The 16,699-nt window shown below is 40.0% G+C and overlaps 2 protein-coding genes across 3 annotated transcripts in view; one reads left to right on the top strand and one right to left on the bottom strand.

The window, feature by feature from the left end:
* The first annotated feature begins 3,644 nt into the window (after nucleotides 1-3,644).
* LOC102076112 (uncharacterized) lies at nucleotides 3,645-12,915 on the top strand. 2 transcript variants are annotated; one of them, XM_005465731.4, is made up of 4 exons: nucleotides 3,645-4,158; nucleotides 4,508-4,560; nucleotides 6,819-9,027; nucleotides 11,886-12,637. In XM_005465731.4, exons 3-4 carry the CDS (start codon nucleotides 6,825-6,827, stop codon nucleotides 12,059-12,061), a joined length of 2,379 nt encoding a protein of 792 aa, XP_005465788.1. In that variant the 5' UTR covers nucleotides 3,645-4,158; nucleotides 4,508-4,560; nucleotides 6,819-6,824; the 3' UTR covers nucleotides 12,062-12,637. The 2 variants fall into 2 exon arrangements, with proteins under 2 accessions (XP_005465788.1, XP_025754979.1); XM_025899194.1 differs by having other exon boundaries at nucleotides 3,987-4,158; nucleotides 6,819-12,915.
* Nucleotides 6,203-16,699, bottom strand: part of LOC102075929 (non-muscle caldesmon) — a 71,790-nt gene continuing 61,293 nt past the window's right edge. Inside the window, exon 17 of the mRNA XM_025909025.1 lies at nucleotides 6,203-6,470. Coding sequence (XP_025764810.1) covers nucleotides 6,445-6,470 — 26 coding nt within the window. The 3' untranslated portion in view covers nucleotides 6,203-6,444. The remainder of the gene's footprint in view (nucleotides 6,471-16,699) is intronic.

Raw genomic sequence — 16,699 nt, 5'->3', positions numbered from 1 at the left:
ATTCAGTCTGGAGCAAAATCCTTTTTCTATGCAGCTCCTCAGATGGAGTCATAGAATTTGCCCAGTCAACTTCTGTTATTGCTTTCATTAATTCTGTGGTACGTTTCATTTTTCTTTTCCTTTCACCAGCACTGTATGAAATGATTTGTCCGCGTATATACGCTTTTAATGATTCCCATAAAGTGCCACTGCTTATATCAGGAGTATCATTAAGATCCAAGAAAAAAACTATTTGCGAATTAATGAATTCTTTAAAATCATCATCAGCCAATAATCTACTATTAAGACGCCACATCCTCTGAGGTGGTGTATAGTCAGGGAATTTAAGTTTCAGTGTGACCGGGCTATGGTCAGATAGTACTATACCAGGGTATTCTACATTCATTACCATAGGGGTCAATTTATTGTCTAACAAAAGATAATCAATTCTAGTATAAGTTTGGTGTGGCGGGGAATAAAAGGAGTACTGTCTGGTAGTCGGATTTGCATATCTCCATGGATCGAATATACCATATGTTTTACAAAAGGAGTTAACGCATTGAGCAGATTTACTTAGCACACTAGGTATTGGGCTAGAGCGGTCCAGAGTTAAATCTAGGGCACAATTCAAGTCTCCCCCCAAAATCAAATTATGTGTGTCCAAATTAGGTAGTAACAAAAACAAATCCTTAAAAAATTGAACATTATCCCAATTGGGTGCGTATATATTTGCCAACACTACTGGCATATTGAATAATTTCCCAGCTACAATAACGTATCGACCATGTTTGTCTTTTATGGCAGTTGTTTCTATGAATTGTACATTCCTGTGTATAAGGATGGCCACTCCTCGACTCTTACTATCAAAATTTGAATGATAGATCTGGTTGAATCCCCCCCTACACAGTTTGAGGTGGTCCCTGTTTAACAAATGTGTCTCTTGCAAATATACTATCTCTGCTCCCTGGTCTCTTAAATGTGAAAAGATCTTACTCCGTTTAGCCGGTTTATTGATCGCCCTTACGTTCCAGCTCATCAAGTTTGTGCCCATTCTGCTCACATTCATGTTTGGTGCCATGCCAGGAGTCGACAGCCCAACATGCCCACTACGCTCCTATGCCATCCACTATCTGGATCACACCCTGAAGATCTGGCAGCAAGAACAGAAAAAATAAAGGGGCGGTGCCTGGGAAAAAACGGGGAAGCAACACACACACATACACAAGTAACACACAACACATTGCATATATGAACATGAACCCAAACACAGTGCTCTTTAACAAGCACTCTCGTGGCCAACCGGTCCACCATCTCCTACACGCCAAGCCTACCGTGTGCGGCTCCGTGCAAAATATCCCATGGTTCTAAAAATATAATATCACCCCTCTAATCTACTCACCTCCTAAAAGGAGGGGGAAAAAAAAAAAAAACAGTAGGGGGAGCTTGTAGCAAAAAGATCTTTGAAAATAAAATACAGTAATACAAAAATAACGTGTAAGTAGTATAAAGCAGGGCCACAGTATTTCTTAAACAAAATATTCAAATATAAAACAATAAAATGAGATAGTACTTTGTCAATATTGTAAAATCTAATCAACAATATCTTTCCTGAGACATTTAAGTCCTTACACCAGTGTAGCCCTTATACTTAGCCAAACTATATATACTTCACATATACATATACTTCACCCGGGATTCAGTGTCTTCTTGATGAACTCCATGGCGTCTTTTGGGCTCTCGAAGGTTTTCGTTTGTCCTCCTTCTGGTGTAATCACCAGCGTTGCCGGGTAACGGAGCTCATATCTGACCCCCCCGCAGGTACGCAGGAGGCTCCTTGCTTCTTTGAAGGCTGCTCTCTTGTTGTTTACTTCCTGGGTGTAGTCTGGGAAGATGTGAATCCTTCCACTCCGACCTTCTGGCGTTCTCTCCATTTCCCTCGCCTTCTTCAGTATCTCCTCCTTCTCTATATAGTAGTGGCATCTCACCACGAACGCTCTCGGTGGAGCCCCGGCTCCGTCAAAGTTCACTCTGCTAAATAAAATCTGAACCACTACAGCGCAGTACTCCTAACACCCACCAACTGCTCTAAGTAGGAAATTAAATTTTTATTATCCACTGTATCAAAGACAGCTGTTAAATCTAAAAGCATAATAATAACACAGTCACCTGAGTCAGTTGCTAAAAACACACCATTAAAAACTCTTAAAAGGGCAGATTCTGTACTGTGTAAAGCTTTAAAACCAGATTGAAATACCTCTAAAATACCGCGTTCTTCTAAATAGGACATCAATTGCTTGTAAACTACCTTTTCAAGAATTTTTGAGATAAAAGTCAGTTTGGAAATAGGCCTGTAATTTAAAATAATATAAGGATCAACAGCAGGTTTCTTGAGTAGAGGCTGAATTACTGCACGTTTAAGATTCACAGGTACAACACCAGAAGACAAACTGCTATTTACAATGGAATGTACAAATTGTGCTATAGTGAGGAAAACGTCGTTGAAAAATTGAGGAGGGACAGCATAATGTAGGGAACAGTTTTCTGATATGAAATCCAGTAATATTGTAATATTTAATATGACACCAGAAGTTTATCCTTCTTGCATGTCCAGCTCTCCTATACTTTGTTCTGGCAGCACGGGTGGTTTCATTCAGCCAGGGTTCAGATTTGGCTTTTCCTTGCCTAAATGGGGCCACAGAATCCAAAACGGTTTGGCAGATTGAGTAAAACCAATCTGCGTAAAGTAAAAGTAAAAGTAAAAGTTGAGTAAAAGTTCTTCTGAATCATTATAGTCAAGCTGTATTAGTGAATAAATACACATGACTGGATTTAACTGGTCAGCTGAAAGTCAAGCAGAAGTAGCCATGAACATGCCATTGATTATTAAGCATGGCTAAATGATGACAAATGCTGATAATTCAGCAGACTTCAGTGCTTGGCTCAAGCAAATACCGTTGCAGGAGAAATAAGTGTTAAGCATATACACCCCAAAATCTTTAAAATTTCCTTGTGGCATCAGACCTTACTAAGTTATAGTTAGTGAGACCGAACTCAGAGCTAAAAGGGGAGTGAATATTGGACTTGCACATGGCTACAGATGACTCTTATTATTGCTAAGTATTTGCTAACATGTTGCAACCTCTAACAACCTTGCACCCTAATGACTGAGTAGTGGTCGCCAGCCTAATTTGGCTATACACCAAAAAAAATACTATATATTAAGGCAAATACCTCAACCATTGCTGTTATTGTTACTGCTAATTAATTCATTACACTTATTAAACATTTTTTTGAATAAAAAACAATATGCGTTAGCTCAATAGATTTAAAGCCCCATATGCTGTCCACTCAAACATCGGTGGGGACCTAAATTTACTTTAGAGTTCTACTTGGTCCCACGTACATAAACTTTAAACCTAACATTCATCTAACATTAACATTAACAATCTCTTTTTGTCTGCTTCTTGTAATATTTGCAATGCAGTGAATGGGCGATTATCCCCACCCTGTCTTTTAAAACTGAGTGATAGTTAGTTATTAATTTCAGGTATCAGAACGCAGTATCCCAGCACAGTTTCACATAAGTAGGAAGTATATTTTAGTCTAGTTATGACTGAGTGACAATACTATCTCATAGTTGCTACACTGTACGGCACAATACTGCCCCTGGTGGTTAAATCTATATCTATATCTATACTTTCAAAGGTAAAAAAGATAATCATAAAGTTGTGATTAATAAATTAGTATGACAGAGTCACTAACCATATCATTATAGTGGACTACTAATTAGCCAGGTAACCATGCATGTTTTTTCTGTATTGCATGGCTGTGATGTAAACAACAATTAAATGTGGGTTACAAACCAGTGACCCCAGTCCAGCTGATGTCCATCCTGGATGACTGAGTTGCTGTAAATAAAAGTTACCACCTTTCTTCAGGTAGAGGTGGCCTTCAGCTGCCTGTAGGGGCGGCACCTCCAACATCTCAGGTGGCATGGAAACCCCCCCGTCTGCTGTTGCAACACACACTGCAGGAAACATTTTTATTTTTGGAGTAGCCACAGCCACTGTGGCTTGCTCCCCAAGGCTCAACTTCACTTCAGGACGGGACGGCCCTGTGGCACCCTGAGCTGGGATTAACAAACAGAAAGCAGTTGGTCCTGACAGCCACTCACTGAAGGTAAACCAGTCAAACTCAGTGTCTGTTTGATTGACAAGCTGGTGGTTCTTCAACATATTCCTGGCCTGTCGGCCAGGTGCTAACCTGCAAAGGGAACCTAGGATTTGATAGCAACAAGTGCACGATGTGAAATCCTAAACGCATGATGCATATCAGACATAATATCCGTGAGAAGGAGAGCTTGCAATGCAAAGTTTAAAATGAACTTTTCAGCACAGTTTTGTGCTATGACAGCAAAAATCAAAGCATGAACCAGTTTTCAATCAAAACTGTGCAACAACACATTTATTCTTGTCTAAATGAATTCTTCAATCTCTTTTCTTACACAAAAATGTTGTTTGCTTTGCAGTTTAACCAAGAAAACACAAACAACACCTATCTACCTGACACTTAACACTTCAGGTAAGTGTTTTGAATTTGAGCAGCACTCTGATAACTATTGTCATGCTCAGCCTCCATTTTGCCTAATCGAGCTCTTTAAAGATTGAGGTCATGACACAGTTTTAATGCAAGCAGCTAATCTTACACTTTCCTCTTTTGAGTTGCTGCATTGGAGACCTCCCACTTCCAACCCCAGAGCCTTAAAAGGGAGTCTTCTTGAGTGTCAGCTGGCCTTCTTGTCACTGTGACAGCAGGAGTCACTTTGACAACAGGGGTTCATGATAAACATTTGCACAAAACCTTCCAAATATCCCAGGGTGTTAAAATTTGAAGGTGGGGGAGAAGATTTCACAGAAGATTTGCTGCAATTTATGTATTTAAAAGAAATCAAGCTCATGTAAGGGCTAAACCTCGGCTGCTTCCTTTGGACCAAACTGGTGCAAGCAGGACAATAAAAATTTAAGAGAAATCATCACTTCGAAACATGAGGCTAAGCTCACATTGGGAGCAACTCTGAGAGGATTTGGCCCTGGTATTAATTTCCAGCAGACTGAGGCTAATTCAGTGAGTGCAGGACAGCAGGCAGCAGGTGCTCGGTGTCAGGATGTTTGCTCTTATTTCCCTAGGACTAAAATTAGACTGCAGACATTTTCTACAGCCACCCAAAGATACTCCAGAGTTCAGGCAGAAAGGGAACGATTCAGTTCATACTCAGCAGCACAGACTGCTTGAGTCCACAAAAAAGCAACATTATATCCAACTGAAACTAAGCCGGTTTCAAGCTGGAGTTCAACTTTGTAGAGTAATTCTCTTTCATTTACTTCTAAAAAGCTTTTGCTTCTTTTATAGTTATTGTCTGATAATCATGTTTTTTGTCTTTGACCTCTAATTCTGTTTGGTAAGGTGTGGCTTAGACATTATAGTAGATAATCCATCAAATGCTGTATTTGTAGATCTATCCTCAGTTGTTCTATATGTGCCAAAGTTTCCTATGCTGAACCTGAAGTTGCCCCTGATGGCTCCAGTTGCCATTGTTCTGTGGATGACTGTGTGAATGAGTAACACATTGTAAAACACTGTACAACCACAGTAGGTGAGGACACGTTACCATTTGTGCCATCAATGGTTGATCATTTTCAGCCGAGTTTACTCCCTCTCACTTTTTAAAACTTTGGTCATGGACTTAAAGCTACCACCCCTCACCTCGACATGAACCTGGTCACCCTCCTGGATGTGTCAGTGAGCTTCCTTCTGTTTACTTTTATTTGGTACAGAGGCCATTTTTAAATCCTGCAGTCTTCTTGAGAGACTATTTTCATTAGCAGTTTGTCATCCTTTCAAAGCAGCCTTGCCATAAGGAAGGACTTTACATGCCTTTCTATTTCAAATAGTGATGCTTCTTGTAACTGTGCAGCATCTTCAGGACCCAATTAAAAGTTATGAAACCTGCTTATGAGCCTGTTGTCATATGAGCTCATAGTTTCCTAAACCTAGCTGAAAACTTGGCCTGGAGCCCATCCGCGCAGGTTAAATCAGTACAGCTGGCATGCAGATGAATTCTGGGAACATAGCAAAAGATTTTAAGTGCACCTAAGCAGCAAATCAATGAATGCGAAAGAAGAACATTTTAAACAGATAAAGTACCATAATCAATCATCAGCACTCAGTTTAATTGAATTTATTTACCTGTAGTCAAAGATGTATTAAGTTCCATCAGATATCAATCACAGAAAAATATAGTATAAACAGAGATAAGACCTACTTTTTGCTTCACTACATTTTGCAATATTTCAACAAAGTGCCACAGGAAACAGAAAATTTAAGCACTTTCCCCAACCTAAAGGCAGAAATACAGAGAATTGTCAAGTGATAGCGGCATTGTACTTTCATAATCCAACATGTGTTTTACAAATCTTCATAGAAGTGGCCAGCTGTGAAGGAAAAAAACAAACAAACATATTATTAGCATTTACACTTGTAGAATGAATTACCTTTATCGAACACCCATTATCTCTAATTAATGAAGATAGGTTGCTCATAATATTTTGGCACTTCATGTGTACATTTTGTGTCAACTTTGTTTCATCATCAGTGTGTTTAGCATCATCACAAAAGTATTTGTTTAATCTTTTTATAGAGTTAATTTCTTTTTTGAGGAAATGTTGGCTTTGTCTAATTACAAATATTGACTAAGCCAATTAGTCTTAGTCAGAACTCTTCTTTTGTGTTATTTAGACTAATCCATCATCTCTGACTGACGTGTGTCACCTGTTTTGCAGTGTGAAATGCTGATGGAAGTCAACTACAGCAACGGGCTGGAGTCTGACCTTTCCCAGCCGTATCCTCCGCCCTTATTGCCAAAGCCGGGAAAAGACAACGCAAGACTTCAGAAACTCAAGAAGAAGAGAGCCAAGAAAAAAGGCAGCCTCACACAGACGCCTATCCCCTTTCGCTCCTGTTTGTCGCCTGTCAACGAAGCAAGCACAGACCTCGAACACAGCGATCAGTCTAGCCCACCAAAGACACCAGATTCAGTCTACATTGCTGATTCACCTGTTTCTGGTTTTCCCTTTGGTTCCCTTTACAGTCCCTCTCCATCTGCATTCCCTCATTCTCAGAGTATCCCGTATGGCCAAACTGGTGGCTTCCCTCCTCAGCCCCTTGCAGCTCAGATCAGGACAGTAGATGAGCAGGTGGCTCCGCTGTATGAGTGCTCCTCTTTCTTATTTGATGATGCTACTCCTCTTACAATGCCACCTTTCAGTTCACCAGCCCTCTTGCCACCCGATAAGCTTAAAACGTCACCTCTTTCTTCTACTGTCAATGTAAACATGACACAAAATTCCCATGGGTCAGCCACAACAGTCCCTCCAGTCACTATGTCGCAGTCCAGCCCTAAAATATCAACTCACAGCTTGACCCTCTTCCCAGCTGCCTCCCATTATGGCCCAGACCTGGCACCTCCTCAAGCTGCAGAACAACCTTCTGTTCCAGTGCAGAGATCAATTTACAACAGTCACACACAACCTTTTATTTCGAGCCAGAGGGAGAACGATACCGGTTCAAAGGACAACCCTCAGAGCCAGATATTGTCTTGGACCGCCAGACCTACCAGTAATGGCCACTTTGTTCCAAGCCACATGTCTCCTGAAGTAACCGCCTCAAAAATATCACTTGTTGAAGCAGTGAAAGAGCCAAAGCCTGAAGTCACACAAACTAGGGTTTATACATCAAAGGCAACATTTTATGAAATTTCTAAACCTTCCTCCATCCAAGACCTCACAGCAATAAATTCAGCTTACCATGGTGCACAATTATCTGCCACATTCAAGGAGAAAACAGCTGTGTCACTGGTGAAAACAGAGAAGAACACATCAATATCTAGGACACAGCACGGAAGACCTAAGACTCCCTCTTGCATGCCAAATCGAGTATCCACACCCATTTTTGAAATATCAAAACCTAACCCGCTTTTATTTGCCGCAAGTCCTGCTTCCAGCTGTTCCCAAGATATGCAAGTACCTGCTCTCCCCAAGGAGGCTCCAAGACACAATTCAGTGATTCACACTAGTGCTATAAGTAAACCCCCAGCTGCCACAGAAGAGCGAAGGCAGACTCATAAAAATAACATGTCTGTCAAGCAAGCCAGCAATTACAAAGAGGTAGACATTCATACCCAGAGGTCTTCTATAAATTTTAGTGTTGGCAGTTCAGAGCTGTGTCACAGAGAGAAAATGACTGTACCTAACATCCCCATGGTCAAACCAACACCAACAGAACTTGTCACTCCAAAACAAAATGCAGAACACTTTTCTGGAAATGAAGCTTTGTCTTTGCCCAAGATTCCATCATTTCTTTATGTACCAAAGACTCCTAACCCTACACCAGTGACGTCAGTCCAAATACCACCATGTTCCAGCCCAGTGTGCACCACCTATCGCCCTCCTGTCATCGAGGCACGCAAGTCTTTGACATCACTGCTGGAGAGTCAAATGTCGTTAGCAAATTCAAAGCCCAAATCACGATCTACATATTATGGGCTGACTCCAGCTGAATATGCTGCCTATGGTGGAATTAGGACTATCACATCACATCACAGCCCTGTATCCCCCAGGAATAATGAAAGCTCTGTCGATAAACCACACTCAGATGTATGCATAGATGGCTCAGATATCTCAAAGCCAGAAAAACAGCTCAATGGACATGAGATTCTGACCTCTTCAGTTCACAGTTTACAACCTGTGTCATCATCAAACAATTCTGAACATCCAGCTGAACAGGTTGTATCATGTAGGAAAGATGTCTTTGAGGAAAATTGGTCTGACGCTCACTGTATTGGAATGCAATCACTTAAAACATCTAACGTGGACACAGTAAAACCTGAGATTCTCCTTGGCTTGGCACAGAAAACAATACGACAATCCCCAAGTGATGTATCCACACCAAAAGCCTCATACTCTGAGGCTCCAATACCAATGCCTAAAGCAGGTGAGGTACTCACACAAAGTGTTGCACAGTTTTCTGTAGAGGCAGCACTAAAATGCCTCACTGATAACAATGGTTTGTCGAGTTCTTCCTCAGCCTTAACTAAAACAGATCTAAATGTAGAAACACACCCTGAAGCAAAAGTGATACATTTTATAGAAAATGGTTACAAGCCCAATAAAACACCTTCAGTTTCACAGACTAATAAAAGAGACCAGTCAGGAAAAACAGAGCTATCTCCAGTCCAAACTTATGAAACTGCTGGTGGAGTCAGTTTGCCATCAGTCCATGATTTCAATGCCCAAATCAATGCCAAGCCCGTGAAAAACCTGGCCGACTGTGAAAACCCATTAGTTCAATCTCCTCCCACACAGACAGAGTCTAAATTCTCAGAGAGCGACATTATTAATGACGAGTTCAACTCAGGAATACAGCAGTCCAACAAAATGTTGATTAAAATACCTGCCGAAGCCACACTACACAAACAAAGAGAAGATGTCAAAAAGCAAACTAAAGTGCCCACTAAGACAAACATTGGGAACATTATGCCTTTAATGGCTGAATGCGTCCCTGATATATCAATCAATGAGCCCACTTTTGTAAATATGTACCCTAAGGAGACAGTTATCACAGCCCCAAGATCTGCGGTATCCTATGGACCTGTCACAGCATCTGTATGTTCTGCTGAGTATAGTATCTACACACAACCTTTAGCTGAGCAAAGTTCCAAATTTATACAACCACCCAAAGCAGAAATGCAGGTTTATACACATAATCAACCAGCTGAAAAGAGCTGTTTGCCCATGTTAAGTGCATCAAATATGTCTGTAAATACAGAACCAAACCCTCCTGCCCTACATGCCACCACAATTCAGTCACCCAAGATTTCAAACAAAAACCTCCCTTTAAAAATGGACTCATTCAATGTGCCAGCAAAAGAGCCTCAAAAACTAACAAATATCAGCAAAAATATAAACACACAGACTATAGGATCCAGTAATCAAAGTAATGTTGTTCAAGGGATACGTTTTTACACAAACTCTAGCAGAGTAATTGCTCAACAAGCAACTGAAATCGTTCTTAATACTAAAGATGGAGTAATATCAAACCAAGCAAATACAGAACCCAAACTGGCAAATTATTTTAATACTGATGCTAACAGAGACAAAAACTCAGCAGTTGACAAAGTACATCCACAGACCATCACTGAGAGAGTAGGTTTATTAACTGATAATATGGCAATAGAATGTCTTTCCACAACAATTTCCCAAACAGAAAACATTCAAGCAAATTGTGAGTTTGAAACAAAACAAGCTGCTCCTAGTCTTTCAAAAGGGACCACTACAGTTAGCATACCCTTAAATGAAAACAAACTAGCCAGCAAACCAAATGCAAACTCTTTCACAGATGCAGTTCCACCAAGATTACTAAGAAATCTGGAGGCAATTCAACAGGAAAAGACACAGTCAAACAATTTCCAGAACAGCAATACTCAGTTTATTCCTCCTGCTGAAACCAAAGTCCCCAACAGGCTTAACATGGAAACTGCCCTGCCAATAATGGCAGATGCAGCATTGAGTGGTAATCCAATATTTAATGCTTTACAGGCTGGTAAGCAAACGTTGCCTCCTAGCCGTACGATGAGGCGTATGACACCAAAGAGCCCTCAGATGAAAAATGACAGATCTGAGAGTCTATCTTCAATAAAGCCAGCCATGAATACAACTTCTCTTTGTGGCTCTGTTGATGGTAAACAGTTTGGCAAATCACCTGACACACCTGAACATCAAATTGCTACTAGAAACCATGTGAATAAACAAGTCTCTTCCAGCGAGCCAGTTACAAGCAATAAATCTTCATCAACTCCACCTAGAAAACTGAAAAACTCTGAAATATCTATGGATACAACAACTTCCCTTTGTACTGTTCATACTGCACCATATTGCGCATCCATGGAACAGCAAACTACACAACTGGCAAGATCTAGTCAAATGATTGGAAATAATGCTCAGACTGTGAATTCAGTGGACTCTCAGACTCTACTGAAACAATTTAGTTCTGACACTGAAACAAACAAATCAATAGAAACTAACATGTGTGTTGTAAATTCTCCAACAATCTCTTATGGCTCTTCAAATAAACAGCCTGCTACAAATTTTCAATGGTTCAATGAAGCCACCAGTGATTTAGAAGTCCCACATAGCCCCAATACAGTAACTAAACCTTCCCCTATACCAGATAGAAGAGTGTGTAATATACCGAAACAATCATGTACTCCTACCACACCCCTGTCCCCTCAAAGCTCTGTGACTTTAAACCATGTGACAGAAATAAACCCCACTACTACCATAATGAAAGATCAGATAAACCCTCCAATTACAGCTTTTCAAAATAACAGACCTACTAGAACCACTGAGCCATTTGCTATCTTAGAGAATACCTCAAAATCAGAAATAAAACCCCTTAGAACTAATGATACTTCAGTCACTGAGGTAAAAATAAACTCCCCAATGCAACACAATAAAATTTCAGCTCAAGATGTACAACTCCCCCAACTAAGCACTGACGCTAGTGTTCTCACACGTCACAGCTATTCTTCGCTGCTTAGTGGACCTAGAGCAGAAGCAAAACCTCCCATTAAGCAGGTACACCCAAGACTGTCCTCAGGTGTACAAATAGAATCCTCAAAGTCTCCCCAGTATGGTTCTCAGGTTAGCTCACCAACCATTCGTGTTCAGTCTATGACAGAGCAACTCGTAGAGAGCATTTCCCCCACAAATCCAGCAACAGATACTGTCATGAAACCACCCATGATTAAAGCCGATGTGATTGATTCTGCCACTCCTGCCTCTCTGCCTCAGGCCTCAATCTCAGTAAAAGCTCCATCCCCAAACAGAGGAACGTCACCGCTATCTCAGCAAAAAACTGGACTCAAAGGCAAGGGTGTACTCAAGTCCAAACCAGCTGCACCAACAGGAACCCCGATAGTCGAAGCCTCCACAAAGTCAGTGACATCAACTGCATCTTCAATTGCTGACAAGAAGCTTGTTGCAGCAGAAATATCTCCTTCATCCAGTGAGCAGAAAGCAGCCCAGAAGCCAAAAGGCCTTAAGAGTAAGCTTAGTGGTTGGACACGACTGAAGAAGCACATGGTCGTTGAGCCAGAGGAACCCCAGTTTCCAGAGCCAGAGGCTAAACCTCAGGTTAATTCCAGTGGCAGCAATAAGAAAATAGAACAAATTGATAACAAGTTGACAGCACACCAACATGATCAGGAGGTAGCTACAAACAAAGAAGGTCCTAAAGCACTGAAGATGTGGGATGCACTCCTCTTTCAGATGTTCTCTACCAAAGAGCGAATTATGCACCAGATCAATGCCAACAAGACTGATTCCGACAAGAAAAAGTCTGCTAAAGATAATCAGGCAGAGGTTCCTTCATTTGTCAGTCGTCTCCCAATTTTACTGTACAGCCCTCGATTTGATGCCAGGAAGCTGAAAGAAGCAGTGGAGAAGCCGCTCACAAAAATAGCAGCAGTGTTTGAAAGGGGGCTGATAAAACGGAAATCTCAGGAGGAAGAACACAAGGACTTCAACAGAACAGCCAAAGGATTTGGTTCAACAAAAGCTGCAGATATGTAATGATGGAAATGATAATGATTTGAAAATGATATATCAAATCACTAATTCATAACTCAATAGACAGAACACTGAAAGTAATTTGAAAAAAAAGAAGAAAAACATTGGCTGACTATTCTTGGAAAGGTGGTGAAGGCTGCAAAATGACAACAATGCTGCAACAAGTGTTTGACCCAAGGCTGGGACTTTGTCATTGCCGTGGTGTAGTTTAAAGTATAAAGGAAAAGAAAGTAATGAAAAATTAAAGAAAATTTTTTTTTTAAAAAAGAAAAAAAAAAAGAAAGAAATCACTGCTACACAATAGATGTTTTCAAGTACTCTTAGTGGTGAAGTAGTGCAGGTTTACTTGACCAAAAAAGTACACTTGACAAAAAAAAGATAAAGCAAAAAGGAGGAAAAATATTAAAGAAACACATTATAAAGTCTAAATCTTCTTGCTTAAATTTTTCATTTTTCATTTGATCGTGGGCTAGTTGGGAGTTTTAAATGCTTTTACTGTAGACTGTAGATTTGATTGTTTTATTTGTAATGCTTGACCTTTTTCTATTTTTCTAAACAATTTAAAGCTTCTAGTATTCATCGCTGGCAGGCAGTTTGTCTGTTTAATAAAAAGGGCTTTGACATTCCTGCAACAACAGGGCAGATGGATTTTGAAAGAAGGCACACTTCCTGAGACAAATGAAGATTCAACATGTAGTCAGAATAAATGTAGGTTTCTGTAAGTCAGATATTGATGAGAAAAAAGTGTTGGTTTTCAAGCAAGGCAGGAAACAACAGTCAATGTATAGGTTGGCATACTGCAGAGGTAGGCATTAATGAAAACATATTGTTTTAACTACAAGAGCAATGTTTATGGTTTTAGCCATGCTAGCAACTTTAGGAACTGGATAGACCATTCTTCCAATGGTACGGTGGTCTGTTGGGTGTTCTAGACATAATATCTTCAGCTTCTATATAATCAAGCAATAGATTTTGTACTGATATCAATGCCCCTGTTAGTACACAACCAAATTACTGTTGTTTTTATCTGCTACAAATAGTCATGGTCAAGTCTGGGCCTTCAATAGGTCCAAACTTTAGTTTGTCCAGTTCTCAGATACCAAAGTACCTTAAATAATGGCTTATTATAATGACTTATTAATTAACAATAGCATACTAGCATGCTAACACACTAGACTAAAATGATTAAGGCTGTTAAGTGTTATGCCTGGTAAACTTGTGCTAGCATTGTCACAATGTTATCAAAGCTTAAACACTGTTGTGCCTCAGTGCAGACTGAGAGAGCTGCTAGCATGGCTCAAAACTTGTTTCTTTTTAATAGCTTAATCATATATTGCTCAGGCTGGGGGCATCCCAGAATCAAATCCCTTTTCCATCACTCTTCATTCATAATGTTAAAGATTAGCTCCTCTGTCAGCAAAATCAATTCAATTCAAGTCAGTTTTATTTGTACAGTGTGAAATCACAACAACAGTTGCCTCAAAGTGCTTTCTATTGTAAGGTAAAAAACCTACAATAATACAACAATACAAATTTATACCTATGAAAGCAGATGTTTTCCTGTATGAGCATGCTGGAGAATGATAGTTTCCACCAAACAATGACGATATGATAAACTATCTTCATCCAGTGTAATAGTTAAAAGGTGAGGATTAGTTTCCTGCATTGTTACGAATTGTTAAGGGCTTCTGACTGTATTGCAAGAAGGATATATATATATATACATATATATATATATATATATATATACAGGGAGTGCAGAATTATTAGGCAAGTTGTATTTTTGAGGAATAATTTTATTATTGAACAACAACCATGTTCTCAATGAACCCAAAAAACTCATTAATATCAAAGCTGAATGTTTTTGGAAGTAGTTTTTAGTTTGTTTTTAGTTTTAGCTATTTTAGGGGGATATCTGTGTGTGCAGGTGACTATTACTGTGCATAATTATTAGGCAACTTAACAAAAAACAAATATATACCCATTTCAATTATTTATTTTTACCAGTGAAACCAATATAACATCTCCACATTCACAAATATACATTTCTGACATTCAAAAACAAAACAAAAACAAATCAGCGACCAATATAGCCACCTTTCTTTGCAAGGACACTCAAAAGCCTGCCATCCATGGATTCTGTCAGTGTTTTGATCTGTTCAATTCAATTCAATTCAATTCAATTTTATTTATATAGCGCCAAATCACAACAAAAGTCGCCTCAAGGCGCTTTATATTGTACAGTAGATAGCACAATAATAAATACAGAGAAAAACCCAACAATCATATGACCCCCTATGAGCAAGCACTTTGGCGACAGTGGGAAGGAAAAACTCCCTTTTAACAGGAAGAAACCTCCGGCAGAACCAGGCTCAGGGAGGGGCGGCCATCTGCTGCGACCGGTTGGGGTGAAAGAAGGAAAACAGGATGAAAGACATGCTGTGGAAGAGAGACAGAGATTAATAACAGATATGATTCGATGCAGAGAGGTCTATTAGCACATAGTGAGTGAGAAAGGTGACTGGAAGGGAAAAACTCAATGCATCATGGGAATCCCCGGCAGCCTACGTCTATTGCAGCATAACTAAGGGAGGATTCAGGGTCACCTGGTCCAGCCCTAACTATATGCTTTAGCAAAAAGGAAAGTTTTAAGCCTAATCTTGAAAGTAGAGATAGTGTCTGTCTCCCGAATCCAAACTGGAAGTTGGTTCCACAGAAGAGGGGCCTGAAAACTGAAGGCTCTGCCTCCCATTCTACTTTTAAATACTCTAGGAACAACAAGTAGGCCTGCAGTGCAAGAGCGAAGTGCTCTAATAGGGTGATATGGTACTACAAGGTCATTAAGATAAGATGGGGCCTGATTATTTAAGACCTTGTATGTGAGGAGCAGGATTTTGAATTCAATTCTGGATTTAACAGGAAGCCAATGAAGGGAAGCCAAAACAGGAGAAATATGCTCTCTCTTTCTAGTCCCTGTCAGTACTCTTGCTGCAGCATTTTGGATTAGCTGAAGGCTTTTCAGCGAGTTTTTAGGACATCCTGATAATAGTGAATTACAGTAGTCCAGCCTGGAAGTAATAAATGCATGAACTAGTTTTTCAGCATCACTCTGAGACAGGATATTTCTAATTTTAGAGATGTTGCGCAAATGGAAGAAAGCAGTCTTACATATTTGTTTAATATGTGCGTTGAAGGACATGTCCTGGTCAAAAATGACTCCAAGGTTTCTCACAGTGTTACTGGAGGCCAAGGTAATGCCATCCAGAGTAAGAATCTGCTTAGATACCATATTTCTAAGATTTTCAGGGCCGAGTACAATAACCTCAGTTTTATCTGAATTAAGAAGCAGAAAGTTAGCGGCCATCCAGGTCTTTATGTCTTTAAGACATTCCTGCAGTTTAACTAATTGGTGTGTGTTACCTGGCTTCATGGATAGATAGAGCTGCGTGTCATCTGCATAGCAGTGAAAATTTATGCTATGTCTTCTAATGATGTTGCCTAGGGGAAGCATGTATAATGTAAATAGAATTGGTCCTAGCACTGAACCCTGTGGAACACCATAATTGACCTTAGTGTCTGAAGAGGACTCTCCATTTACATGTACAAATTGGAGTCTATTAGATAGATATGATACAAACCACTGCAGTGCAGTACCTGTAATACCTACAGCATGTTCTAATCGCTCTAATAGGATATTATGGTCAACAGTATCGAATGCAGCACTGAGGTCTAGCAGGACAAGCACAGAGATGAGTCCACTGTCAGAGGCCATAAGAAGATCATTTGTAACCTTCACTAAAGCTGTTTCTGTGCTGTGCTGAGCTCTGAAACCTGACTGAAACGCTTCAAATAAGCCATTCCTCTGCAGATGATCAGTTAGCTGTTTGACAACTACTCTTTCAAGGATTTTTGATATGAAAGGAAGGTTGGAGATTGGCCTATAATTAGCTAAGACAGCTGGGTCTAGAGATGGCTTTTTGAGTAAAGGTTTAACTACAGCCACCTTGAAGGCCTGTGGTACATAGCCGATTATTAGA

This window comes from Oreochromis niloticus, linkage group LG1 (genome assembly GCF_001858045.2).
Source record: "Oreochromis niloticus isolate F11D_XX linkage group LG1, O_niloticus_UMD_NMBU, whole genome shotgun sequence".
NCBI classification, from domain to species: Eukaryota; Metazoa; Chordata; class Actinopteri; order Cichliformes; family Cichlidae; genus Oreochromis; species Oreochromis niloticus.
Note: the sequence above shows the minus strand (reverse complement) of the source record. Positions and strands in the feature narration are given on the sequence as shown.

Excerpts from the sequence above, each read along its gene's own strand:
- LOC102076112 (XM_025899194.1), top strand. The coding sequence starts at position 6,825 with ATGCTGATGGAAGTCAACTACAGCAACGGGCTGGAGTCTGACCTTTCC.